At 51.9% G+C, this 26,769-nt stretch overlaps 13 protein-coding genes across 13 annotated transcripts; 8 read left to right on the top strand and 5 right to left on the bottom strand.

The window, feature by feature from the left end:
• Positions 1 to 462: 462 nt before the first annotated feature.
• Positions 463 to 1,732, top strand: N7498_010538 (structure-specific endonuclease subunit SLX1; the record flags this gene model as incomplete). Its single annotated transcript, XM_058457594.1, has 2 exons — positions 463 to 704; positions 757 to 1,732. The coding sequence occupies 2 exons, from the start codon at positions 463 to 465 to the stop codon at positions 1,730 to 1,732; spliced, it is 1,218 nt and encodes a 405-aa protein (XP_058304493.1).
• A 35-nt stretch (positions 1,733 to 1,767) lies between these two features.
• Positions 1,768 to 2,490, bottom strand: N7498_010537 (bifunctional thymidylate/uridylate kinase; the record flags this gene model as incomplete). Its single annotated transcript, XM_058457593.1, has 2 exons — positions 1,768 to 2,291; positions 2,340 to 2,490. 2 exons carry the CDS (start codon positions 2,488 to 2,490, stop codon positions 1,768 to 1,770), a joined length of 675 nt encoding a protein of 224 aa, XP_058304492.1.
• Positions 2,491 to 2,711: 221 nt separating this feature from the next.
• N7498_010536 (tRNA-ribosyltransferase family protein) lies at positions 2,712 to 4,247 on the top strand (the record flags this gene model as incomplete). Its single annotated transcript, XM_058457592.1, has 3 exons — positions 2,712 to 2,937; positions 3,008 to 4,013; positions 4,070 to 4,247. 3 exons carry the CDS (start codon positions 2,712 to 2,714, stop codon positions 4,245 to 4,247), a joined length of 1,410 nt encoding a protein of 469 aa, XP_058304491.1.
• Positions 4,248 to 4,608: 361 nt separating this feature from the next.
• N7498_010535 (methylenetetrahydrofolate reductase (NAD(P)H) MET12) lies at positions 4,609 to 6,743 on the bottom strand (the record flags this gene model as incomplete). Its single annotated transcript, XM_058457591.1, has 2 exons — positions 4,609 to 6,585; positions 6,654 to 6,743. 2 exons carry the CDS (start codon positions 6,741 to 6,743, stop codon positions 4,609 to 4,611), a joined length of 2,067 nt encoding a protein of 688 aa, XP_058304490.1.
• Positions 6,744 to 7,200: 457 nt separating this feature from the next.
• Positions 7,201 to 7,821, top strand: N7498_010534 (uncharacterized protein; the record flags this gene model as incomplete). Its single annotated transcript, XM_058457590.1, has 1 exon — positions 7,201 to 7,821. The coding sequence occupies one exon, from the start codon at positions 7,201 to 7,203 to the stop codon at positions 7,819 to 7,821; it is 621 nt and encodes a 206-aa protein (XP_058304489.1).
• A 155-nt stretch (positions 7,822 to 7,976) lies between these two features.
• Positions 7,977 to 8,679, bottom strand: N7498_010533 (uncharacterized protein; the record flags this gene model as incomplete). Its single annotated transcript, XM_058457589.1, has 4 exons — positions 7,977 to 8,236; positions 8,292 to 8,439; positions 8,527 to 8,557; positions 8,663 to 8,679. 4 exons carry the CDS (start codon positions 8,677 to 8,679, stop codon positions 7,977 to 7,979), a joined length of 456 nt encoding a protein of 151 aa, XP_058304488.1.
• Positions 8,680 to 9,001: 322 nt separating this feature from the next.
• On the top strand, positions 9,002 to 11,994 carry N7498_010532 (glucan 1,3-alpha-glucosidase ROT2; the record flags this gene model as incomplete). Its single annotated transcript, XM_058457588.1, has 3 exons — positions 9,002 to 9,083; positions 9,146 to 9,878; positions 9,930 to 11,994. 3 exons carry the CDS (start codon positions 9,002 to 9,004, stop codon positions 11,992 to 11,994), a joined length of 2,880 nt encoding a protein of 959 aa, XP_058304487.1.
• Positions 11,995 to 12,738: 744 nt separating this feature from the next.
• Positions 12,739 to 13,188, bottom strand: N7498_010531 (uncharacterized protein; the record flags this gene model as incomplete). Its single annotated transcript, XM_058457587.1, has 1 exon — positions 12,739 to 13,188. One exon carries the CDS (start codon positions 13,186 to 13,188, stop codon positions 12,739 to 12,741), a length of 450 nt encoding a protein of 149 aa, XP_058304486.1.
• Positions 13,189 to 13,774: 586 nt separating this feature from the next.
• On the top strand, positions 13,775 to 14,081 carry N7498_010530 (uncharacterized protein; the record flags this gene model as incomplete). The annotated part of the gene is given in 2 exon segments (XM_058457586.1): positions 13,775 to 13,902; positions 13,922 to 14,081. The coding sequence occupies 2 exon segments, from the start codon at positions 13,775 to 13,777 to the stop codon at positions 14,079 to 14,081; spliced, it is 288 nt and encodes a 95-aa protein (XP_058304485.1).
• An 824-nt stretch (positions 14,082 to 14,905) lies between these two features.
• N7498_010529 (PQ-loop repeat-containing protein) lies at positions 14,906 to 15,956 on the top strand (the record flags this gene model as incomplete). Its single annotated transcript, XM_058457585.1, has 4 exons — positions 14,906 to 14,949; positions 15,011 to 15,130; positions 15,202 to 15,414; positions 15,475 to 15,956. 4 exons carry the CDS (start codon positions 14,906 to 14,908, stop codon positions 15,887 to 15,889), a joined length of 792 nt encoding a protein of 263 aa, XP_058304484.1. The 3' UTR covers positions 15,890 to 15,956.
• A 245-nt stretch (positions 15,957 to 16,201) lies between these two features.
• On the top strand, positions 16,202 to 17,391 carry N7498_010528 (uncharacterized protein; the record flags this gene model as incomplete). Its single annotated transcript, XM_058457584.1, has 3 exons — positions 16,202 to 16,241; positions 16,381 to 16,720; positions 16,794 to 17,391. The coding sequence occupies 3 exons, from the start codon at positions 16,202 to 16,204 to the stop codon at positions 17,389 to 17,391; spliced, it is 978 nt and encodes a 325-aa protein (XP_058304483.1).
• Positions 17,392 to 20,497: 3,106 nt separating this feature from the next.
• N7498_010527 (glycoside hydrolase family 18 protein) lies at positions 20,498 to 22,275 on the top strand (the record flags this gene model as incomplete). The annotated part of the gene is made up of 5 exons (XM_058457583.1): positions 20,498 to 20,606; positions 20,661 to 20,729; positions 20,782 to 20,795; positions 20,849 to 20,976; positions 21,024 to 22,275. The coding sequence occupies 5 exons, from the start codon at positions 20,498 to 20,500 to the stop codon at positions 22,273 to 22,275; spliced, it is 1,572 nt and encodes a 523-aa protein (XP_058304482.1).
• A 473-nt stretch (positions 22,276 to 22,748) lies between these two features.
• Positions 22,749 to 26,009, bottom strand: N7498_010526 (putative plasma membrane H(+)ATPase; the record flags this gene model as incomplete). The annotated part of the gene is made up of 4 exons (XM_058457582.1): positions 22,749 to 24,455; positions 24,509 to 25,276; positions 25,328 to 25,551; positions 25,604 to 26,009. The coding sequence occupies 4 exons, from the start codon at positions 26,007 to 26,009 to the stop codon at positions 22,749 to 22,751; spliced, it is 3,105 nt and encodes a 1,034-aa protein (XP_058304481.1).
• Between the last annotated feature and the right edge of the window lie 760 nt (positions 26,010 to 26,769).

Genomic DNA, 26,769 nt, shown 5'->3' with positions numbered 1-26,769 from the left:
GCGATGCATCATCTGTACCTGGTATGTTTTCCCCTTTCGATTAATGTTTTAATTGTCACCTTGCTTGAGCTTGACACGAATGCCAAGCATCTAAACAGTGATCTACACATATTTTAGCTCTCATTGACTGGATACCCCAGTAATGAGGCTGATTCGCCGACGTCCCAACAAGCTAGATCGACGAGATCTACCGAGTCCAGGGTCTAGCCCGCGGCCTTCTCACGTAACTTGTGTAATTGCTTTGTCCGTACTCCTCCATCACCGAATATGCCTCTTTGGCTTGTAAATACGTACTGAAAAGGAATGAAAAGTGACAAGGAAAATGCATCCTCGCCCGTCGGCATATCAAAGTTGTCATGTGATCGCTTGTTTACCGTCCGCGGCGGACTCGCAAGATAAGCACTTACTATGCATCAGCCCCCAATGGGAGAGGCCGGATAGCAGCTCGCAGCCATATGGACCATGGAGACCCAAGACGAGCTTCGGCCCATCCCAGCCTACTACTGCTGCTATCTCCTTCGGTCTACCGTCCGACACGCCTCGCTCTATATCGGCTCAACGCCCAATCCCATCAGACGACTGCCTCAGCACAATGGCACGGTCAAAGGGGGCGCCAAACGTACCTCTCGGGATAAATTACGGCCCTGGGAAATGGCGCTCGTGGTGGAGGGCTTTATGAGTCGAGTAGGAGCTCTTCAATTTGAGTAAGCTTCGCAATGACCCTAGAAAGCAGAGCCGCTTGCTCATGTTGCATAGATGGGCTTGGCAACATCCCGAAAGGTCACGACACATTGAGCTTGATGACGGTGACCTCCCTAGCTCGCAGGCCAAAGTCACTGTTTGTCGGCACACGGGAAAGACCATTCCGCGTACCTCGCGCAGAAGATCCTTGACGGCCCACCTAGAGGATCTGCATTTCCTACTTCGATCATCGTATTTCACTACCTGGCCGCTACGAGTACGATTCTTCTGCGCGGATGTCTACCGCGTATGGAAAGTTTGGAATGAGCGTGTGGAGACCTCCTTACCTTTCTCCAAAATCATCCTAGACGGGAACTGTCCAAGACAAGGCGACGCAGGTACTGCAGTGGGTGGCATCAATCAGCTATCGGTCGACTACACTAAACTCGAAGACTACCTGGAGAAATCCATGTTTGCTCTGGACGACGCGGAGGATCTACACTGCGCAGTATGCAAAAAGCCAGTGAACCCCGATACGCAGCAAATAGTGGTGTGTCCACGAACATCTTGCCGTGGCACGAATCATCTATTATGTCTATCTGCCAAATTTCTTGAAAACTCCGACGACCCGGATACGTTCGTGCCAACGCAGGGAACCTGCCCGACGTGCAAAGAAGTCGTGCAATGGCCAATAATGATGCAAGAATTGAGTTTTCGCAGCCGTGCCGAAAGGGAAGTCCGTACGATTCTGCGACGAAAAGAAAAGCGCGAGCGCAAAGAATCTGCGAAGCAGTCACCCAGCAACAAAAGCAAGACCAAGACATCCAATGTGCGAAAGTCTTCTGTGGAACCAACATTCGATGCCCAGTCACAGCCTGCGCCAGATGATATGTCTCAGGATGACCCCCAGTTAGACGAAAACTGGTGTGAGGCGGTCGAGGTGGAATCAGACACGGAATTCGGAACTCGACAGCATTCATCTCCGGCTTCATCCAGATTGGAGATCGTCATTGAAGATAGCGAATGGGAAGATGCAGAACTCGTGGAATGAAGTCTCGCGATAAACTGCAAAAGGAGCACACAGGGCTAGTTGGTGAGCGGCCCCAAGGCCCTCAAGGGCCCAATCATGTCCAGACGCGCAACGCATTCTGAGACAGCGGATTGGATATCCCGGGACACCTCAACCAGTGACTTGCCAGCATTGACAATACACACGTCCTTCTGGCGCTCAAATAGCGTGCGGAAAAGCTCCCGTACGCGAGTCTGCATAGCCTCATTCTCGTACCGCTCCGCACCATAACCGCCGCGCTTCGCAGCTTCCTCGGCCGAAATACTGAGGAACAGGCAAATATCTGGACGTGGCAGACCGAGCTCGGGCTGCCACGCCCACTCGAGCGAGAGCGTGGGGTTGGCCTTGGCTGCCGAATACACAGCACCAGAGTATGAGTAGCGGTCCACGATCACCGTGATGCCACTATTGATATCTTCTTCGATGCTCTTGGCAATTTCCCAGCGATTTGCGGAGAACAGGAGGTGGATGGAGTGGTCATCCTGATTGACCGCGCCGCGTAAATAGCTATCTATGAGCTTGCCGATGGGCGTCGTCCTGTCTGCACACGGGTTAGCACAGTTCTCAAGTAGACGACCGATTCAATTACCTGGAAATCGAATATATTTCACCTTTTGCCCCTGCTCCGTGAGGTAGTTTTGTAGCATCTCGCATTGGCTCGATTTGCCGGCGCGGTCGAGTCCCTCCACCACGATGAGCGCTCCGCGTCGCGTCGGCGCTTGTTGCGACGTGCCTGTCATTCTAAGAGAGGTCTGAAAGAAGTATGGGCCAAGATAGGTAACATTCAAGGAAAGAAAGTCAATTTGACTCAAAAAGGAACCGTTCCCAAACCAGTGAACATGTGTAGCAAATACCGGGGTAGTTGGAAGCGAGGGGCCCTTGTTAACCGGTGACATCTTTTCTGCCGCCCGATAAGATCGCATCGCAGCCGCATCATGGTCATTCAATGAACAACGCCGCCATGGACCCCGAGACGTCTACGCCCTCAGAGATGACCTTCAGCGTCCTGAGCTCGGCAGCGCCCGTGCTTGCACCACGAGTCGGCAAATTGGCCATCCCCGGCCGCCAGGCGATCTCGACGCCGCATTTCATCCCACTGACCACGCGGGGTGCCGTGTCGCACATCGCGCACGACGTGATGCGAAAAGAGACTGCAATTAACAGCCTGTACATTGGACTGGAGGATTGTATGTATCTGGACCTAACCATTGCCCGGGATATGGACAACCATGACTAACAAGCTGCCCCGTTTATCAGTCATCGAAAAGAAGCATCCTGCTCCGCTATATAAAACTCCTGTCGCACCCGGAGAGTCCCCCTTGAGGCGGTTTATTTGTGCCCCTGATGACATGCCAATGATCCTTGCTCCACGACGGTTTCCTGCGATCCCTTGCCCGCCCACAAATACTGAAACCTCCATTGCGGTCTTGACCTCTGTCGGGTTCCGCCAGCTTTCAGCCCACCAGTGGGTGGAGGCGGTCCAAAATCTTCGGCCGGATATAGCTATTGGCTTGGCAGATATAGTCACTGCCCAGCCGCCGGGCATCAGGCGGCGTGGAAAGATGGTTGACAGGACGCATGCGTTTACTCGCGATGCATTGGAGCAGCTGTACGGATCCTCTTTGGCGGAAGATAAGAAGTCAAAGACGGCGTATTTTGCTCCCATATTGCCATTGGAGAATGCGCAGCAGTCGCTTTATTTGGAGGATCTGGAAACTGAGTTCCGCGATCGTCTCTCCGGCCTAGCGCTGTATGAGTCCACTTCTCTGAGTTTCATTCCAAAAGATATCGGCGACCTTCCTCGACTACTTCTAAGCGAGCCTCCCACTCCTCACGACATTCTTCGAGAGATTTCCCTCGGCGCAGATCTTCTAACTGTCCCTCTGATTGGGACATGCTCAAACGCTGGCATCGCATTGGCCTTCACCTTCCCCTCTCCATCAAACACGGAAGAACGTGGCGAGCCTCAGCCTCTAGGGATTGACTTGTGGCCCTCTGAATATGCAAAGGATACTTCGCCCTTCCTACAGGGCTGTGAATGCTATGCCTGCCGGCACCACCACCGCGCCTACTTGAACCACCTCCTCGCCGCGAAAGAAATGACCGCCTGGGTGCTTTTGCAACTGCACAACCATTATATAATGGATCAGTTCTTCGCGGGGGTACGGGATAGTATTCAGCGTGGCACATTCGAAGAGGATATCCACGCATTCAATCGTGCCTACGCTCCAACACTACCAAACCAGACTGGCGCGGGTCCTCGGTATGTCTTTCCCGTTTTACTTGTACCTGATCTCCCAGTTAAGAACTTATTTACAGACTCCGTGGTCACTACCTTGCCCCAAGGCAGGGAACTGATCACCCAAAACGTATGCAAAAGGTGTATGGTCGCCTTGACGGCCTGTCCGATAAGTTCAACGAGTCGCAGTCGTCGGTTGCGACACCGGACACCGACGCGGAAGGCCTTGAGAGACATGGGTTTGCCGAGAAAGTATGATCCGAATTCAGTGGTTGCTACAAATGTCCGAGTGGCTGGAAAGTCACACAGCATGAGCAACTTGTGCATTTGTTTACGAAGCCTTTGTTTGAAATAGGCATACCTCCGGCCATAGCGAGAGCATCATGAATAGAAGAGCCCACTTTGCATACAGGTTTTTTTGCTGGATGTTGTGTCCGTCCATGGGGATTGCGCAAGCTCAAGAGTACTGTACATGATCCAATACCTCGTGATGCCACCAAAAGCTTTCACGTGTCCAAACGACGTGTTCAAACGAGTCATATCCATAACGTTAAGAAGGGGGTTTCTAGGGTATATCCGGGTCGTAGGTGTAGATTTAGATGTGACCAAGCTCTCAGGTCTAAGCCTCACCTGCCAGCACGCGCCACATCCACTTGACTTCATCCTCCTCCTCTTTACTGCCGCGTGGGGTACCAGCGCCGAACTGTTGTCCGACGACGCAGACAAGCCAGGCCTCATTCTTGGAGGTGTTTAGGAACCGCTCGGTGGGTGAGTTGTGAGGATAAATGCGACGCCATTCGTCCCAGATACGGAACGCTTCCTCACCCCAGGCACGGAAACTGACTTCTTCGATAATAGTAGGGGTGACGATCTCTTTGCCGCGGAAGACACCCCAGGTGACGGCGTTGACGCTTTCCGGGTTTGAGTCAAGCTCTTCGAGGTCGATGTCAGCAGGCTGTATGGGGAGGGAAGACTCGAAAGCTCCAGTCTGGTTAGTGGCGAACCAGGTAAGCTTGTCATGGCCGTGCTTCTCGAACAATGGCTTGAGGATTTCTTTGTAATCCTTGTCCGGGCAGAAGAACTCGACGAACGGCTTCTGGAAGACAAAACCCTCACGCTGTGGGCCCCAGCCAAAGATCTTGTCGTCACTGCGGACACCATTAACGGCGGGCTGGGAGGCCAGTGTCCACCAGCCGCGGCCGTCGATGAGCTTGAGAAGCTCAGGACGAATCAGGTCTGTCTCAGCATTCAAGCCGCCGCCCTCTTCGGCACCGCCCTCTGACCACGGGACCATGTACAGCTCACCAGTGACATGGCGACGGAAAATGGTGTTAATGTCGGAGTGTTCGACAGGGTGGCCCCACAGTCGTCGAGCGACCGCGGAGGTGACGTGGAGTGAAGGCCCATAGCCGTCAATTTCACCGAACGCAGGTGAGCGCGCATCACCCCATCGGCCGTTGGGGAAATCGTCCCATGTAGCTTCTCGGCCAAGAGCGCCCAGGCCCTCCGAGATTTGAAGAGTGGTCCCGCGGCCGGGAGGCATTGCCGGCAACCCGGCACTGTTTGCCAGCGCCTCATGTACGGAATCATGCGATGACTCTTTTCCAGAAAACTTGTCCACAATGACACGGTTGTGTGGTTGCGAATTGACAGAAGACCGGCGTCTCGCCAGCGAGCGAGCACGGGTATCAAGAGAAACAGAGACATCCACGTCTTCAATGGCAGATTCGTCAATGGTCGAAAATGGCGGGATCAAATCACATCGCTCGAGGATGAAAGAAACGGTTTTCTCCAAGTTAAGAGTGTAGAAATGGAAACCACGCGGGCCCGGCGACTTGAGCTCTTGGATACCACCCACGACATCGCTGACGACGTCAACACCCGCCCGCTTGACAGCATCGTCATCATGCTTCAACTCTTCCATGCGTTTGGCAATGGGGGCCGGGATGTGCACATTGCTGAGCTTTGTCACGCGAGTGAGGATCTTATAGCTGTGAATGGGCATCAGGCCCGGAATGATGGGGATGGTCTTGAAGACCCCAGACTCATGGTTGCGAAGCATATTCTCAAACTTTGTGTAAGCCTCGAGATCATATGTGAGTTGGGTCATGATGAAGTCTGCGCCGGCAACGGTCTTCTCGATCAGATAGGGCAGATCACGCATGGGATCCTGAACTTCCTGGAAAGCGTCGGCAGGGTGGCCCTCTGGGTACGCGGCAACACCAATGCAGAAGTAGTCACCATGCTGCTTGCGAATATATCGAACTAGATCCACGGCGAAGGTGAAGTCCTTGTTGCTATCGTCCTCTCCATGCATATTGTATTCCTCGCTGCGAGGCGGGTCTCCACGGAGGGCCAAAATATTGCGAATGCCCAGCACCTTGGCCTCCTCCAGGGCCATATCCACCAATGCACGGCTCATATTGGTGCATGTCAGATGCAGGACGGTCGTCAACTGCAGCTGGCGCTGGCAGACCTCCGCCAGCTCGAGGGAACGGGCCGCCGTGCTTCCACCTGCACCCCAAGTGACCGTCACGAACAACGGACGCAGGGCCTGAGCCATGCGCTCCAGACGCGCAGAAAGGTTCGCAAAACCCTACAATAACCACCATCGTTAGCCATGTCTCCTTGCATCAGGTTTCCGTTGTCGCGGGGTTACCCCACCATCCGGGTCTTAGGAGGGAAGAACTCCAGCGAAAAGTAATTTGCGTCGGGCGGCAATGCCGCGATCTTCTCCGTAATCTTCTTCTCCATTGCGAAGGACGTCGTGGACGGCAATGGAAGAGGAAAGAGAGGAGGAAGTTGGGTAGAAGTGGACCGTCATGAATCTGCGATAAAAAAAAGGTTACCCGAACCCATCGGGAAATATGACGATTGATAGCTGCCGACGGGTGGCCAGTGGTCATCCGGCACTTTGCCTGATCTACGCTGCACACAGCACTTCCCCGCCGCGAATTGCATCATCTACGACCCCGTTATGTTCCGGATTCCCTTGGCAGGGTATCAAGCTTGATTTAGAGACGAGAGGATCGACCGAAAGGAGATTACTCAGCCGATACGAAGCTCGTGCGATCACCAGGAACTGAACTTCCCCAGTCGCGAGCTTATACTTTCCCTTTAGCGTGCGCAACCGCGCTCCATTGCCAAAGCGAGTCATGATTTCCCCTTGAGAGCCACCGTTTACTTCCGAATACATTTACGACACCCAATCATGGCATCTCAGCGTCCGGCGAGCTTTCTTCGCCGTTTCCGTCTCCGAGCGACAGGGCCTCGAACGCTGCGGCGAAACCTGTCCTCTCCTCCGTCGAAACCCGCCCCGTCAAGCTCAAAAGACTCCCAGTCTCGCCTCCACCGATTCAATGACCGCCTACCACGCTTCCTCCGAACCTACACTACACCCTTACTGCGGGCGCCGGTGACGCATATCACGTCTTTTCTGATCCTCCACGAAATCACCGCTCTGCTGTCGCTCTTCGGATTGGTTGGTGCATTTCATTATGGGACTTGGATGCCAGACCTCGCGTCTGAAACTGGCGAGAGCAATGCTTTTGACAAAGGGGCCGCGCGGTTCGGGCGCTGGTTGAGGAAGAAAAGCTGGGTCGATGAATCCGATGTGACCACTGTCGCGGATCATGAAGCGAACGGGCTAGCCCCTCGTGAAAAAGAACGGGCAGGCGTACGGTTGGTGCTCGAGTTCGCGACGGCTTATGCGATTACAAAGGCTTTACTACCCGTTCGTCTGGCTGCTAGTGTATGGGCGACGCCTTGGTTTGCGCGCACCGTCCTGGCACCGACAACCCGGCTGGCCAGGGGGCTAGTGGGAAAGAGCTAAAATAGTAGACACTCCATACTCGTACTCATAAATCATATGAATTGTATATTATTTGATTTTCGTAGCCATCACGACCGACTCTTGAATTACTGCAACTCTATGCCGCAAGAAGCCGAGAGGCGCTCGTCAGGCCATGACACCGTGGGACGAGTAATTTACTCGTAGATCCACTGGGAAGCGGTGTGCTTCCACTTGAGGACCTCGGAGGGAGTGAACCAGAGGCCGATCTCCTTCTGGGCAGACTCGACGGAGTCGGAGCCGTGGCAGACGTTGCGGCCAACGTCGATGGCGAAGTCACCACGGATGGTACCGGGGGCGGAGGCCAGGGGGTTGGTGGCACCGAGGATGACACGGCCGGTCTTGACGACGTCCTTACCCTCCCAGACCATGGCGCAGATGGGGCCGCTCAGCATGTCTGGCATTGAGATTAGCTTGGTGTAGGGTAGAAGCTCACGAGGGGTGTCACGCACAGGAGATGAGGCCCTTGAAGAAGCCCTTGCCGGCAAGGTCGGCGTAGTGCTTCTCGAGGTGCTCCTGGCTAGGAGAGCACAGCTTCATGGCAACGAGCTTGAAGCCGCGGTTCTCAAAGCGGGAGATGATGGGGCCAACGAGACCACGCTATTGAGATAGCGTTAGTATACACTCAATTGGCGAATGAACCGATTATCTGTCATTATTTCGGTCGAGAGATTATCATAGGCGTACCTGGACACCATCGGGCTTGATGGCAATGAAACTGCAGCAATTGGTTAGCTTCACCGCTAGAGTAGGAGGGGTAGCAGGAGTAGACTGGTGTGGAGGGGAAATAGAGAAGGCATTGGGAAGATAATCATGAACTTACGTCTGCTCGTCGGACATTTTGATGGATTGGAGTTGAAGATCTGGGATCAGCAAGGGATGGGAGGTAAAAGAGGAGGGAGGGGAGAGGGGAGAATAAATACCTAAGAGTCTTTTTTTGACCAGTGCTGCGCCATTGGTGGGGCACGAGGGGCCATCCGTTTCAGGCATCCTTGACACCTTGTGGCCTTTATGCCTTGACGCCTGAGGTGCTTTACCCCAGCTCTCCGCCGTCAGGCCAGCCTGGAGCTTCACTGTGGATGTACCGACTCCGGATGCTGGTCAACATCCTTCCTCTGTACACAATTAGAGGTTGAGGGTCTCTGACTGCACATTCTTCATCATGACCAGGAGTCAGCCTGCGTCCCGCTGGACGCTATTGCTCTCCTTGGTCTTTCTTATCGCATCCATTGTTGTTCCCGGATGTGAGATCCCATTGCAGTCGTCTGGAACCATCCTCGTATCTGACTAACGTCGCAATTGACAGTGGCTGTGAAACATGAAAACTTCAAAACCTGCGAGCAGTCCGGATTCTGCAAACGAAACCGAGCCCTCGCCGACAATGCCTCCGCCCAAGGCGCGTCATGGAGCTCCCCCTACGAGCTAGACCCCGCTACCATCCACTTCAAGGATGGCCAATTGACCGGTGTTTTGATCAAGACCACGGCTGCCAACGAAAAGATTCGGCTTCCTCTCACGGTTTCCTTCCTCGAATCCGGTGCCGCTCGTGTGCTCGTCGATGAAGAGAAGCGCATGAAGGGCGATATCGAAGTGCGACACGGCAGCAAGGCAAACAAGAAACGTTACGACGAGGCTGAGAAGTGGGTTGTTGTCGGTGGTTTGGAAATCAGCAAATCGGCCACTTTGAACGGTCAGACCGAGACTGGTTTCACCAACGTTCTCTACGGACCGAGCGACAAGTTCCAGGCGATTATCCGGCATGCCCCGTTCGAGGTGGAATTCCAGAGAGATGGCGAGACCCATGTACAAGTTAATCATCAGGGCCTGCTGAACATGGAACACTGGCGCCCTAAGATCGAAGGCAAGGAGGGCGAATCCGGAGAAGACCAGAGCACTTGGTGGGAAGAGACCTTTGGTGGCAACACCGATTCTAAGCCTCGTGGTCCGGAGAGTGTCGGTCTTGACATTACCTTCCCCGGGTATAATCATGTGTTTGGTATTCCCGAGCACGCTGACTCGCTTTCACTCAGAGAGACTAGGTATCAACCTTACCATCATTTCATTTTCGAATGCAACTGACTATAATTCAGGGGTGGATCTGGCAACCATGAGAATCCTTACCGAATGTACAACTCTGATGTCTTTGAATATGAGCTCAACAGCCCTATGACTCTGTACGGAGCGATTCCCTTCATGCAGGCTCACCGCAAGGGCTCCACCGTCGGTGTCTTCTGGCTCAATGCAGCCGAAACTTGGGTTGATATTGTCAAGAAGGCCGGTTCTTCTAACCCACTATCGATGAGTGCCCACTCAAAGACAAACACCCAGACTCACTGGTTTTCTGAAGCCGGTCGGATCGATCTCTTTGTTTTCCTTGGACCCACTCCGCAGGATATCAGCAAAACCTATGGCGAGCTCACCGGTTATACTCAGCTCCCTCAGCATTTTGCCATTGCTTATCACCAATGTCGTTGGAACTACGTCACCGATGAGGATGTGAAGGAGGTGGACTCGAAGTTCGACAAATACCAGATTCCCTACGATGTGATCTGGCTTGACTTGGAATATACCGACGATCGGAAGTATTTCACCTGGGATCCGCTCACCTTCCCGAACCCGAAGGGCATGCAGGAGAAGCTTGACGAATCCGAGCGGAAGCTTGTGGTTCTCATTGATCCCCATATCAAGAACAAGGAGGACTTTTATGTTTCCCAGGAGCTGAACAGTAAGGGTCTCGCTGTTTTGAACAAGGACGGTGAGGTATACGATGGATGGTGCTGGCCTGGTTCGTCCAACTGGGTCGACTGCTTCAACCCGGCTGCGTTCCCCTGGTGGAACAGCCTACATAAATATGACAAGTTCAAGGGATCGATGCCCAACTTGTTCATTTGGAATGACATGAATGAGCCGTCTGTCTTCAACGGGCCGGAAACTACCATGCCCAAGGATAACATGCACTATGGAGACTGGGAGCACCGTGACGTTCACAACGTGAACGGTATCACCCTTGTCAATGCCACTTACCAAGCACTGCTGGAGCGCAAGAAGGGTGAGGTCCGCCGGCCTTTCATTCTGACCCGCTCCTATTATGCTGGAGCCCAGCGTATGGCTGCCATGTGGACCGGTGACAACCAAGCCACCTGGGAGCATCTGGCTATTTCCCTGCCAATGGTCCTGACCAATGGTATCGCGGGCTTCCCCTTTGCTGGTGCAGATGTGGGCGGCTTCTTCCACAACCCTGACAAGGATCTCCTGGCCCGCTGGTACCAAGCTGGTATCTGGTATCCCTTCTTCCGTGCTCACGCTCACATTGACACCCGTCGCCGTGAGCCCTATCTGATCAGTGAGCCGCACCGGACTATTATCTCTCAGGCAATTCGTCTGAGATACCAGCTCCTTCCTGCGTGGTACACTGCTTTCCACGAGGCTTCGGTCAACGGCACGCCTATTGTGTATCCCCAGTACTACCTTTTCCCCGATGACGAGCAAGGATTTGCCATCGATGACCAGTTGTATCTCGGTAAGACCGGTCTCCTTGCCAAGCCAGTCGTCACGGAGAATACCTTCACCACGGATATCTATATCGCCGACGACGAGAAGTACTATGATTACTTCGACTTTACCGTCTACCAGGGAGCAGGCAAGAGACACACTGTCCCAGCCCCGGAAGACAAGGTGCCTCTGTTGATGCAAGGTGGCCATATTGTTCCCCGCCGGGACCGCCCTCGCCGCAGCAGCGCTCTCATGAAGTGGGACCCCTATACATTCGTCGTGACTCTCGACAAGAACGGCGAGGCCGAGGGCTCCCTTTACGTCGATGATGGAGAGACCTTCGACTATGAACGCGGTGGTTATATTCACCGCCAATTCCGCTTCCACGACTCGGTCCTGACCTCCGAAGACCTCGGCACCAAGGGACCCAAGACCGCCGAGTACCTGAAGACCATGGCTGGCGTCACTGTCGAGCGTGTGATTGTCATTGATCCTCCCACTGAGTGGAAGGGCAAGACCACCGTGACTGTCATTGAGGATGGTGCCAAGGCCGGTTCCACTGCCTCACTGGAGTACTACGAGCAGCAGGGTGGCAAGGCTGCTTATGCTGTGGTCAAGAGTCCCAATGTCGGCATTGGAAAGACGTGGCGGATAGAGTTTTGAGTAACTCGTTGTTAGATCTAGCATATATGCGCGATACAAGATATCGTAGAATTTCACTACAGCATGCGTTTCATTCAGCACTGTCATCTACCTGCCCTGGTCCATGAACCTTGAGAGCCTTTACTCAAGGTTCCATTCTTCCACGTAACATATTCGAAAGGACGCTCAGACACGTACATTGAAAGAGCATAATGAAGATGTGTAAGAAGAAGTTTAGGGAAATGCCCTGGTGAGATGTCCTCCATTCCTGGGGGTGACGACGCAGAAATCCATCCAGTCGTCCTCCGACACAAGGCCCCTCCAAAGCACACCACTTTACCCCATTGCCGCATGAGACGTCTTCGAAGAAACGACGAGCGTACATGAAATGGTGTAAAATTCTTTTTCTTTTTTTTTTGGTAAAACACGAGGACAAATTTGATGGCTTTTTTCAACCTGCTGAATAACCCCTTCGGCTCTATCGTATATCGACCAGAGTTCATACATCACAGCAAAAGCATAAACACGGTTTGTTCTTCGCTCAGGTCGGTTGTGGACCGCTGCCTTGACCTGAACTAGAAGATCATCTGGGTAGCCGCGCTCGTCGTCGTAGTCTGGCATTTATTATGAGCAGCAGAATGTAGTTTCAAGATTTGAGATGCACACAATAGTCCGCACAAAATTCGTATTCTTGACGTAGTATCTGCAGTCAAGAACAAATAGTGACAGCCATAAAAAGGCATTATTATAGTTTCGTTCCGGCTCTCATTCCAGTTCGTGGCTCTGAACATAAACGTGGATCTTTGGTCCTTTCGCATCGGTCGCCTCCAGCGACACTCCTCCATCGTAGAGAATACTCCACTCCACAGTGTTGAGGCCATCATTCTTCGCTGTGTTGGACTCGAAGAAGTTCGACATGTCTTCCTTCTGATCAAAGAAGGACGCGTAGTCTTCTATGAAAAAATTCAAAGCAGCCTCGTTGGCCTTCTCTAGCGTGGTGAATACGCCCTCGACTATGCTTGTGGTCTGGTCGTCCGTTCCCGATTCGTCAATATCGTGATACAGCACAAAAACCCAAGTGGGATTTGGAATATCGGTTTTCTGCCCGTGTGGGTATGGTCTGAATTGAGCCGCCCACACTTTTTGAAGCATATTTTGAGGATATTCAATCTCGTGTATGTCGCTCATTTCGTCCGAATCTGTGGGGTCCATCATTCCCGGTGTCTTGATCGACGATAGGCAGGCTAGATTATTGAAGCGCTGGCTCAAGAATTTGGATCAATATAATCACGCGCCCGCCCAGGCGACCGTAGAGAATGAAATTGGTTGGAGCTTGGATGTTATCAAGACCGGACTTGTTGAGGCAGATCTCAAAACGACAGGCGCTAGTGCAGTCGCTAAGCTGTGCACAGACAACGTATATTAAACTCCTCAACTGACAAAAGTACATAAATGCGGACATAGCCACGCCGTTATACTTTCATAATCCCGACCGCGCTTCTACTGACCCAAAAAATGTTTTCCACCCTTTACTTTATGAGCGATCATTCCAATAGACGCTTCTCGGACTCTCAGTGCACTCCGCCACACTAGAATCATGAACAATCATCAGGATTCGTATAACTTAGAAAATCGACTAAATGAATGAAGAGCCCCTCTGAAACCACTTGACAGTATATAAAAGAGATAGCCGGCATGTTTTACCGGAAAGGATATCGACAATCGGCCAGAGTGTTAGCTTAGAGTATCACAGTTGTGGGGAACATGGCTTGGCTACTCGGGCCGGTATCGATTCTTCGTTATGGTGGATCGGGAGTCCCTGGATTCTGTTTTGAATGCGCCAGATCCGGATCGCTGTGAGACATCGTTTGTTCGCTTGGTTTATGGAGAATGGGAGCCGGGGGTGCTGGATGAGGAGGAGTTGGAGGCGTTGGGTGAACCGCCGGAGTTTTGAGCCTCTGGAGGGGTGTACGCTTGGGGATGTTGGGTTGATGAGAGTGCCGTATGGTGAAGCCGAGTTTACTGGTTTCGTGTATATGCGCAATGCCGATGTCTGGGATCTGTTTTATTCTCGACCTCCAAGGATCCAGTCCCTAGCTGCTTTCTGATGGGGCTGAAATTGTGGGGCTTTAGGATGGAATCTGATAGTCGAGATCTAATTTATGCGATCCGGTCGTAGAGGACTGCATGGAGTCAAATAACACGAGTGGTTATACTTTCGAAACGATAATAAGTATGATCATGAGACTGATATTACAAAATTTCATCATTTGAGAGACGATCTATACATTTTGTTCGTTCCGCGGAACCATCGCTGCTTTCTTGTCCTCCTCCTTGGTCAATTTGCCTTTGCCACTTGAGTAAACAAGAATTCAACAGTTATTGAAGGTAGTGTTGATGATATCGCCTTCGAATGCGCGCTTCAAACGCAAAGGCAGTTCTTAGTGAACGTCTTCATGTTCGGGGAAATCATACACTGTATTTAATTGGATTACATTGAGTCAAATCATTAGATTGCTCATATTTTATCGATACTGAACAACACTGAGCCCGTGATGTGAATAGTTCCCATTAGATATCCCAAATCCACCACATATCATCTTTCATTATGACACTATGTACCGGCCAAGGCAGGAATGACCCTAAATGGCGGATGATCGACAGGTGCTGCGCTGCTTACATAATGACGGACAGGGACGGAAAAAAAGGGCCGCTTGCGTCGCCGCGTTGATTGTCTCTCACGCTTCTTTTTTGGTTCAACCGAAGCTTGTTCCTGTTCCTCGAGCTTCTTCCGGGTCGCATTCATACCCCGAAGCGTGTCGGAGACTTTGAATACCCTCCGATCTCGTCAAACTTGGAACAAACACGCCGCCGAATCGCTGATCACCTTTGCATACCCCCCCGGAGGTCGCGCAAGGTCTTCACCACCACCATGTACCTCATTCAGCTGGCCATTGAATATGCAGCGCCCGCCTTGTATGTCCGGGATCGCAGGATCTCCTCAAAGCCAGTATACTAATCTTTATTCGCGAACTAGTCTCATTTCCTCTCCCCTCACGTCCTATGCCGACCAGATCCTCAGCATTCATCGGAATAGGAGCTCGGCGGGATTCTCCTTGGATATTCCGTTAATCATGCTTGTCGCGTCGATTCTCAAGTAAGATTACACACGCTGTCAAAGAAGCGGAGACCCTCGTGGAATGGACATTATATTAACGCGCTTCTCAGGGTCTTCTACTGGTTTGGAGAGTACTATTCTGGCGCCCTGCTGGCACAGGCCTTGGTCATGATTGTTGTGCAGATTGGCCTTCTTAAGGTTGCTTTGGATAACCGGCCCGCCTCGGGCGCAAAGAACGGGATCGAGCATGCGCCTTTCAGCGGCGGCTCTGACGGTGAATTCGCGCGACCATACGATTTCTGGCAGTGGAGGAACACGAAGCCGTAAGTGTCACTGGGAAGGATCACTTACTGGAATGCCAAACTAACCCATTGTGGCTATAGGTACTGGTTATTCCTGGCCTATTTTGTGGCTATCCTGACCGTGATTCACCTCACCCCTATCTCCGAATCGGATACCTACATCAGCATCCTTGGCGGCATAGGTCTGGCAGTTGAGGCTACCCTTCCCCTTCCTCAGATTTTGGCCAATCACCGCTCCGGCTCGTGCAAGGGCTTCCGAGTCTCCGTTCTCGCGGCATGGATCATTGGTGATACCATGAAGATGAGCTACTTCTTCTTCAGCCAAGAGGCCATCCCCTGGTCATTCAAGCTGTGCGGTATGTTCCAATGCGTGTGCGACTTTTACCTGGGCTTCCAGTACTGGATGTTCACCCGGACGACTCCTCGGGCTCCTGTCAGCTCCCACGAGCAGGAAGAGCGGTGGGGTCAAGGAGAGAAAGATATACGGATGAACTAACGAGTCCGTGTTACGAGCGCATTATGAGCGCATTCTGCATTTTCTGTAGATATAGGGGAACCGTGGGACCATAGCGACTATAGACATGTTAATTCGGAATGAAACGGCGGTAAATAATTTCATGATTGCTGTTGCCAAAATGGGAGAAACTGATATCTCCGGAGTAAATCCGGTTCGGGAAGTCGTGGATCTGCCCCGCGATTGCGATGCGTCTGATGCTTCTGTTCCCGGACCCTTCTCTACGCGCCGGTCCCGATATTCCTGTGTCTCTATACTCTTCGTTAAAAAATCGGATCAGCTCCTCTCTTCACGATGGCTGATGTGCCTACCATCCGCATCGGCTATGTGCCCGGTATGTGCCCCGCGTTAAGCTTCAGCTCGACGTCTCCAATCCAGATCTGAGGAAGACAACGCATTCTTTCGTAACTTTGCAACCAATTCGCACTTCTATTGGTAAAAGTGACTGACATTGAACTGTCTGTTGGCTCCAGAGCACTACCTCACTCCTCTCCATCTCGCCCTCCGCTCCCCGGCCGTCGCTTCCCTTCCATTCAAGATCGATGTGACTCCCTTCCCGTCCGGAACGGGCCACATGATTACATCGCTGCGAAGCAATGAGATCGACATCGCTATTGGCTTGACTGAAGGCTGGGTTGCTGGTCTGACCGGGAAGACGCAGCCTCAGAACCCGGCGGAGGGAGGATACAAAGTCGTCGGCCACTGGGTGGATAACCCGCTGCGCTGGGCAATTGTCACGGGTCGTAACCGTGGAGAGATCAATGGTGTGTCGGACCTGAAGGACCAGAGAGTCGGTGTCAGTCGCCTTGGAAGGTAAGCATGCGGTCTAGCTTGGGAAGTGCGGTTCATTTCCAGATTCTAAGCGAATTGGGCTGATTCCTTCTAGCGGCTCCCATATCATGTCTTTCGTGCTTGCTCAGCAGCAAGGATGGAAGTCTGATTCCCTGACCAGCGTCCCTCTCGGCCCCTTCGGTGCCCTACGGAGCGGCGTTACTGGCGTGGACGATGCAAAGCCCGACCAAGCTCCCAACCCAACTGCCGAGTTCTTCATGTGGGAGCATTTCACAACCAAGCCATACTTCCATCCTACCACCGAAAAGCCAAACCCGCCGCTGAAGAAGATCGGCGAGATCTTTACTCCCTGGCCATCATGGATGATTGTTGCATCGACAGCAATGTTCCCGGATCCTGAAAAGGACTCGCGTCTGCAGAGCCTCTTCCAGGCCTTTGATCAGAGTATCAAGGAATTTGAGGCCGATACTGCTCAGGTGATCAAGCTTCTCGGAACCGGCGAGCTTGGTTGCACCTACATTGAGGAGGATGCGACTGAGTGGTTGAAGGATGTCAAGTTTACGAATGGCGTCCGCGGTGTCGATGCTAAGGTCATCGAGGGTGTTGTGGATGTCCTCAAGGTGGCGGGTGTCATTGATACCGGCATGAACAATGGCGAGGCCATCCAGCGCGTCATTGGAATCTCTCGGTAGATTACCTTTGGAGTAAAAAGTGTATTATTGAGGAGAACAGGGGCTATTGATGAAAACTGGCTTCTGTGAAATCAGCCAATTAGGGTTATAAAGGAATCTAGAAGCATTGGATCAAAGTAACGTCAAACTCGGGGTTCCGCGCTAAGAGACATCGACTACGTACCGTTTTAAAGGACGCCATGATTTCAGTTGAGTTGGTGGGAAGTCTGATAGGCAGTGGTGTCTCGAATGCATATATCCACTCAGCGCTGTGGTGTTTAGCGGAGCGAGGCTCCCGCAAGCTGCTAAAGGGGTTTCGGACAAGTATGATGCAATTATCAATATGATGGTCACTCTGAAGGCTTGCTTTCTATACTTGATGCATTGGTATCAGGTACCCATGTATTGAAGCTGAATTACTCCAGGGCTTCACATTCCGCTTGGAGACATACTCCCAACAGCAAATCTCATCGCATTTGAGCGAAAAGCTACTAGCTGCAAACTTGGACGTTGTGTCTGGCCTACATAACGCAAGTGTATGAGCATGATTCAGATCGTGCAGCTGTGGTTTACGAGCGCCTTGTTGAAACCCATCGAGGGAGCCGAGCAGAAGGCGATCTGATGTCTGTTCTTGATATAGCATCACATCGACTTAGCACTCATTACCTGGAGCAATGTCTGCGAGATGACGTCTCAAATGAAAAGTAGCAAATTTATGGTTTGGCATTTGGAGCGCTTGGCTAGAGGAAAGTCGTTTGATGCTAGTAACGCGCGCACTCAGAAATGGCCTGTCCCGGTGGAATGTTATTTCTGCCGAATCCTCGAGCAGGCCTTGTCCTTGGTCACTTCTATAGGTTACTCGGTCGAGAGGCTGACGCAAGGCACTGCTTCGAGGCACTCCAGAAACAACAGCTCAGAATGCTTAGTGGCAATAACTCAAAAATTGTCCGGTCTATCTTCCTCTCTCTGGCAATCATTTTGGCCGCAATTGGAGATGAGAAAAGTGCCACTGGAGCCTTATACCGGGATGACATCCTTGATATCCAACGACGAGCTAAAGTGGGAGACAAAGGGCATCTTTGTGACGGATGTTGTACCCTATGCAGCATTGACGGCATTACAATGTGTGTCTATTGTGAGGACGTTCAATTTTGCGAGAAATATTTTCCTCCTGCTGAAAGCGGGCATGCTCCCAGTGAGTGTCTGTGGTCCGAGGTACAAATGGCTAGTTCTTCCTCCCCGTCCAAAACATGTTCGCAATCGAGCAATCGAACCCAGGAGCATCGGTCTATGATTTATGTTGGTGGGGATTGGTTGAGCGTCGATGACTTCAAACTCCATCTAAGGGGGAAACACGAGCCGTGAGGGATAACGAAGTGTGCTCGATTGTGAAAAAAAACATGAAAATTCTCGAGGAACTCGTCCTTCTTCAATGTAAGAAGTTTCAATTGTAGTTGCGAAATGCCTTCCACTCCCTGGCTACACTTCAAAGTAGCAAGCCGAGACCGAGTCAAGTCTGCAAGCACGTCCATTCTCAGGTCGATTAGCTCTTGGCGATCGCGATCTGCGGATCAATGTGTTTGACGACTCGGTTCCTCAACCGAGGGAGTTTTAGTGCTCGCTAATACTTGCCCCTGGCTCTCTATCTCGGTAAATTTGACCTCGAGATTTAAGCTATGCTCGATGCTTTTACCATATGATAAATCAAACCTCGGAAGTAAGGATGGGACTGGGGGAAAGCCAGCCAACATTCCAGACTCGGCCCATGAAAGGGGTCTCGCACCCCTGCGCTTCACAAACTAGCTCACGTAATTCACCTCATACCGTTGGGGCAACATGTCCTTTATTTCATCCTGAGAACGCTCCCTGTGATTTGACTTTAAGAATAGGTAAGTAGAGATTTCTGCTCAATTGCACGGCGGCCAACCCCCGAAGATGGTCCTGGGAATCTTCGTGGTGCCGCAAGTGGCTTTGCATACTTGAATGAATATATTCAGCGCAAATCACTTCATTTTTTGTGAAACTATTAATCGATTCTAATCGCTTCGATAATTCTACATTTTGCAGATAATAAAATCGCACAATAATCAATTAAAATTCAATCTACCTCCAATGCTGCAATCTAAATGTGCTGGAGAGACCCCCTACATGGTTGAATTATATAGATGCAAATGATGAGCGATACAAACTTGTCACCTTGAAATTTAAAAAAGTTAAACCCTGGAACATTGCGAGGGAACAACCTTCCCCAAGTAGGGAATTAAAATGTAGCTATTGGTTCAATTCGGAGAATACCGAGGTACTAGCGTTGAGGTACAAGAACTTGGGCTTACGGTGACTTGACGACTATGGGAACACGCCCGGGCGGAGTCACATCCCCTTCCACAGCAGCAATTCAATCAAAAGTCACTCGAGCAAACCTATCGGACAAGGGACTAAACATTAGTTCTAATTTTCCAGTTATCCCTCCCGTGCGCTGATGCCGGCTCCGTAGTTCAAATCTTCCTTCCACAGCTCTTTTCTTCCATGATGATAGTGCGAACAGCAGGAAGCCATTTGGATCTCCTATCCCCTATCACATTCATAATAGACTGAAAGCCTATCACGTCCGTTATTACTGGCCTAGAACGTGTTTTACGGTGAATTGTCCGTTTCTGGTAGTACATTCCCAAGAGCTCCCTGACAACAGCGCTGGAATGTAGGCGACCATGCTAGGCGCACCAAATAGTCCAATCAGCAATGCCCGGCCAAATACTTCCGCAGTTCAAGTCCCGCAAGCCCCTCCTTTCGGCCCAGAGCGAAGTTTGTTGATATCGACGTTGGCGTGGACGGAGTGGGTCATACCATGCGCTTGGGGTACCCGGACAGCAAATGACGGAGTAGATGGAAGCATTGTTTTCCCCAATGGCATGCATACTGGGAAGCAAAACAACTCGATGCCCGCTATTTAAGAACATCCTCGGGGTCATGCTACGCTATTCTTGGTTACTCTCGTTCCGTCGTTTTAGTCGCCAACCTCCGGCCAGTCGTCACTCCTTATAATTTTTTCTTTTTCATTCTTTTCATACTCTCTTTAATACCTAATTCAGTCCCGTTCTGCCGGTAAATAAACTGGTGTATTAGCATCATGCGTCGGTATTCGAGATATCTCTCTGGGTCGGTGCTGCTCGCTTCCATGGGAGGTGTGCAGGCCAAGCTCGACCTGAATTCTTCCAGCAATATTGCAGTCTACTGGGGTGGGTAAAAATAGTGGAGAAGCATATCATGGCTCCTAACATTATTTATATCAGGCCAAAATTCGTTCGAAGCTGCTGGAGGCCAGGGTCATGCTCAACAGCCTCTTGGCTATTACTGCGACAGTACGTGCACTCGTTACCATTCAAAGAATGAGGCTGACCAGTTATTCTAAAGACAAGGACATTGATGTACGGTTCGATGGAAAGAACAAACACGTGCAAAAACTAACCCACTCGACCAGGTCATCCCGATGGCGTTCGACATGATGATCAACGGCCCGGGCGGTGCCCCCGAGATTGACTTCTCTATTACAAGCGCGGGCTGCGATGTGTTTAAAGGAACACAACTGAAGAACTGCCCTGGAATTGGGTAAGAATACCAGCGAGAACTGGGGTTCGGCTGCTAACTTGGAGTAGAAAGGACATCAAGAAATGCCAGGACCAAGGCAAGACTATCCTTCTCTCGATTGGAGGTGCAACCTACAGCGAGGGCGGCTTCAAGTCCGAAGCCGATGCCAAAAACGGAGCTCAGCTTATCTGGGAAACCTTTGGCCCGAAGAAGGAGGGATCGAAGGCTCTTCGTCCCTTCGGCGATGCCAGCCTTGATGGCTTCGACTTCGACTTCGAGGCCAACGTCGAGCACATGGTGCCATTTGCCAACGGCCTCCGCGACTTGATGAACAAGGAGACCGACAAGCAGTACTTCCTGACTGCCGCACCTCAGTGCCCGTACCCTGACCAGGCGGATAAGCAGATCCTCAACGGCCCTGTTGACATAGATGCCGTGTGGGTGCAGTTCTACAACAACTACTGCGGCGTCAACAACTTCAACACGGACCAAAAGACCTCCAAGTTTAACTTCGAGGAGTGGGACAACTGGGCCAAGACCGTCTCCAAGAACAAAAACGTCAAGGTCCTGGTCGGCGTTCCTGCTGACACCACCGCTGCCAGCACCGGATATGTGTCCGTCGACAAGATCGCCCAAGTGGTCGAGTACTCGAAGCAGTTCGAGAGCTTCGGCGGTGTCATGATGTGGGATGCGTCGCAGGCATACGCAAATCAGGGATTTATTGATGGCGTGCGCAAGGCGCTGGGTGAAGAGGGTTCCGGTTCGTCGTCGTCGTCCAGCTCGGCGTCGACCACGGCGCCTGCACCTTCGTCCACTAACACAACGAATACCTCTACCTCTTCCAATGCACCCGGCTCCTCGTCCTCGTCTTCCTCCTCCTCTGGGTCTGGCTCCTCGTCCAGTGGGCCTGATCAGACCCCTACCCCTACTCCCACCACCCTCACAACCAAGCCAACCACCAAGCCGACTACCAGCCCTGAGCCCACGCCGCCTCAGACCACGACGCCTCAGGCCACGAAGGCCGAACCGACCACGACTACACCCGCTCCCGAGCCGACGTCGACCTCTGTACCCACCGAGACGCCCACCACTACTACGCCTGCTCCAGCGCCCACTACGCCGCCCGCGCAGCCAGACGACGACGACGACGACGACGACGACAGCTCGGATGATGGCCAGAGCCCGGATTCTCTTGATAACCTCTTCAGCGGTGACCTCTTTGGGCTTCTGAGCGGCATTCGTCAAGCTAACAACGCTGTTAACGGTGTTGCCCATGGTTTGGCCAAGAACCTCCGTCGCGCCAACCGCATTGGATATTAAATGTGATAGGCAGTGTTCGAGATATTTGCTGTATCTGCCTTGCAGATGGATCGTCAGAACGGGACTCTAGGAGAAATTTTCAAATATCTACTCATTACCCTTTCACTCATTTATGTGAACTTTCGTTTCATCTTTCCTTTGGACCTTCCTACTATTTTTGTCATGTACTACTTTACCTTAATCTCCTTGATACCCATAATTTATAATTCTTCAAGTTTCAAGGAATGAGAACGGAAGGTGTCAGTTTGAGAGGAGTAGTTCCTCGTCTAAACCGGGCAGGTTGGACTTCACAACGTAAATCTTAGGATAAAGATAAGGGTTGACAGCATTAAAGCCTTGAGAAATTAAACTGAGATATTCCGATCCAGATCAGAGTATTTGAAAACGGACCGAAAACATTTAAATTGAAAAGAACATCTTCCCTGCCCATCTCGAACACCAAACATTACAGCATAAATTATAGAATGCTCCGTTTACTCCACATCCTCTTCCTCCTTGCTGGCAGCCAGGAAGAACTTGCCATTCGGTTTGCCGGGCTCCTCATACTCAACCGTCAAGCGAGCCAAATGGCCAAGCAGGTTCTCCATCTTGATCTCGCCCTTACTGCGCTTGGCACGACCGAGTTCATCAAGCCACTTAATCTTGTTAAGGGTAAAGTAGACGAGAGCAATGACGATCTCCACACCGAGAGAATAACCCCAGATGCGCACGACCGTGACAATATCCGTCCAACCATTTGCGGACTCCACGAACTTATCCGGAGGTTCGGTCTTCATATCCTGGTTAGTGAACCAGCCGAACAGACAGAAGATAGTGGCGAGGGCATCAACACCCAGAATGGCAGTAACCAGCTGGATAGATGGCAAGGTGTCGACACCGCGGGTTACGAAGATCAGCCAATTCTCGGTGAGTGCGACTTCCAGGAAGAGGACTTCTTGAATGGAACCAAAGTTTTGGATTATACCACCAGAGGGCAGGAACATGGTGCCTCGTATTATCCAGGTAGCCACTGCCAGGAGGATGCCAAGGATGACGGAGATGACCCAGATCTTTGGGAGTTGCCATTCCACGGGACGAAGTTCGAAAGATGCATGGTCATAGGCAACAGCCACGGTCGCAAGATCGGCGAAAAGAGCCAGGAAGACGACGAGCTCGACGCGGATGCTTTCATTCAGAATGAGCATCGAGGTCACGAGGTAAATTTCCAGGTGCAAGCAGAGAGCGATACGGTATTGGATATAAGCCTTCATGCGGTGGAAGATCTGGCGCGCAACCTTGATCGAGTCGATGATAGTCGACAAGCCGGGTTCTAGGAACACAATATCCGATGCAGTTTGCGCGGCTTCAGAGGCACCTTCGACGGCGATACCGCAGTCCGCTTTCTTCAGGGACGGGGCGTCGTTTACGCCGTCTCCGGTCATTGCAGTCAAGTGGCCTCGTTCTTGAAGAATCTGAACCACTTGATATTTATGTTCGGGGAACACTTCAGCAAAGCCGTCGGCTTTTTCACACAGATCTCCGGCCATAGCACCGCTAAGACCGCCGTGAATTAGCTTATCAGAGTTGTACACCTTCGTGCCTAGCGCGAGCATCTTGCAAGTTTCCTTCGCAATGGCAATCGCGTCACCCGTAAGCATCTTGACACTGATACCGAGGTTCTGAGCTTCGCTGATTGTCTGCGCTGTGTCCTCTCGGGGCGGATCGAACATTGGGAGCATCCCGAGCAGAGTCCAGTCTTCACCTTCCTTTTGAACGGCCACGCCGAGAGAGCGGAAGCCGCGGTGAGCGAATTCCTGAGCTTTGGACTTATACAAATCGGCAACATCTTTCGAACACTTGGTGAGCTGGAGCACTGCTTTCGGAGCGCCCTTGGTGCAAGTATACCGAATGCCATCGCAAGTCGCGATAGTCACAATCCGCTTCGAAACGGGATCGAAGGGCGTGAACTTTTCAGTCTTCCATCCGCGGCGCAGGATCTCTCTAGCCTTAGGGTACTGTCTGAGAGTCAAGATAGTGACCTTATCGATCGGATCGAGGGATTCGATATTGTGCGAGGACGCCAGGCAAGCCACGGCAAACATCCAGTCGACGTCGACGCCTTCTGACACGAAAGGATCGCGGATGCTCAGTTTATTCGCTGTCAGAGTTCCGGTCTTATCAGAACAGAGAATATCCACACCCTAATGCTGTTAGCACTAATCACACGAATAGAAACTTCTGAAGCAAGACATACCGCCAAAGATTCAATAGCAGTCAGCTTCTGCACAATGGCCTTCTTCTTGGCCAAATACGCAGCACCAACAGCCATGGTCGTGGTAGTGACGACGGGAAGACCGACGGGGACACCGATAATCAGCAGAGATAGAGTGTAGTGAAGCAGAGTCTGTTGCGGGGGAGAAGCAATAGGAAGATGGCGGAAGAAACCACCAATCCACGCGACCAGAATCCAGGCCATAACTAGAACCAGAAGAGACATTCCGATATTGTCCATGACGATTTCAAAGTGACCCGCGCCCTTTGCACCCTGCACCATGCTCGCAGTGCGGCCAACGAAGGAAGTCTTTGCAGGAGTTTGAACTACAGCAAAAGCCTTGCCACGCTTGCATCCAGTTGTATAGTAGATCACATCTCCCATATAACGATCCACGGCGAGAGACTCTCCGGTAATGGCGGAATGATCACAGGCCAGAATAGGGTAGCCGCGCTTGCGTGTACGCTGGGACTGCTCGCCGCCGCCCTCACCGTCGGCATTGCCCTCCTTTCCGGCATCGGCATTGCCTTCCTTTTCGGCATCAGCATTGCCATCCTTGTCGGCTGACTTGTCCGGGACTGCGACATTTTCCTGGTTCGCCCCTTCGCCTTCCTCTTCGTCAGACTCGGAACCGCCGCCAAGCATGCCTTGTTCCTGCAGCTGGTTGAACTCTTCCCAACCGTTGGGGTCATTGAAGTCACAGATGACTTTGGCATCGGCTGGGACCACTGATCCTTCGCCAACGATAATCTTTTCATATAGTCAATACATGGATACATGTGAAAGAACTGGTAGACATACCACGTCACCGGGTACCAATTCACGGGCCAAAATTTCCTGCTGGTTGCTGTCGCGTATGGTGATGGCACGCATGGCGATATCACCTTTCAGACTGGCGACGACGTCGGCGGCTTGCTTTTCCTGATACCAACCGACTGCAGCGTTCAGACACAGAATACCGATGATGACACCGAAATCGATCCAGTCATCCAGACCAGCGGCAAGCAAGACCGCCAGCTCCATGACTATACTACATGTTAGTTTTTCCTCCAGTATTTCCAAGAGCATTCTACTCACCGTAAAGAATAGGGCCCCGGAAGTAAGATATGACCTTGGCAATTGGATTCTCTTTCTCGGAGACCAGCTCATTCCATCCCGCGCGCTGTCGTCTCTGAGGGACCTCTTGGCTCGAAAGACCCTCTCGAATATCGGTGATGAGCCAATCGTCGGGGAATTTGCCGGCCTGGTTCTCGCGCTTCTTGACATGGACCTTGCGCTTCTTCCATGGCGCATACCAGAGGCGCTTCCACTCGACTTCACCCTCTTCCTCCTCTTCTGTAGGCCCTTCGCGGTAAGTAGAAACATATTTGACCAGTTTCCCGTACTCGTCTAAAGTAGACCAGTCCTCCTTCAGAGAAGCACGAGAGATGCGAGAGCTTCTTCGGCGGGAATCGCCATGCTCCGCATCGCCTACGCTCGCCATGTTGGCTGTTTTGGGGAAGGGAGACCACTCGAATTGAGCCAAACTGAAGCGGGGTTGTTGAGAATGCCCTAAAGGGGAAGAAAGTCAAGGGAAAGCAGGGAGACCGCGAGTAGAGACCTGCGACACTGGAGAGATGTAAAGGGGACCCTTCCTATCTTCGGCCCTTCAATGCACCAGCAGTCAGGAAAATTCCAAGCGAGAGGAAAATAGAGAATGAGCAATGTGCTACAGGCCAGTATATTTCCCTCTGTCAATCATGCTGACGTCGAGACTAGGAAGCTGCCGGCTGGCAACGACCGCAGAGAGAGCCCTCTGGAAGGCCGAAAGGCACAAACAACCGATTCGAGGGATCCTTGACGGGTCTTGACGTAGAAGACATTGGACCTATCCGGACAAACCTTGTTAACAACGGGCCGTTTCTGACGGCCGTGGATGAAGAGGGTGACAGGCCAGTTTTGGCCCGAGCTGGCCACCCACCCATGGGTTCACGCGAGGGTTCCATGGACAGAGCTCCATGCAACAATGGTTCTGATCAGTTCCATGGACAAAACAAGAAAGTTGTACAACGTTGCAGCTTGTGTGGAGTCGACTTCTATGAACCCGGTCTCTTCCGCGCCATTGGCCCAGACCGAGCTATCCTCCCTGTCACTTCGAGCTCCGCTGACACTGCCCTAGTTTTATTCAGAGCTAGAGCTCATGGAATAGCAGATTGGTGGGGGTTTTCTATAACTATGTCCCCTGGCCCTGAAGCGCATGGATT

This window comes from Penicillium cinerascens, assembly GCF_028974065.1.
Source record: "Penicillium cinerascens strain IBT 15544 chromosome Unknown scaffold_4_segment0_segment1, whole genome shotgun sequence".
Classification (NCBI taxonomy): Eukaryota; Fungi; Ascomycota; class Eurotiomycetes; order Eurotiales; family Aspergillaceae; genus Penicillium; species Penicillium cinerascens.
This window is presented reverse-complemented; position numbering and strand designations above follow the sequence as displayed.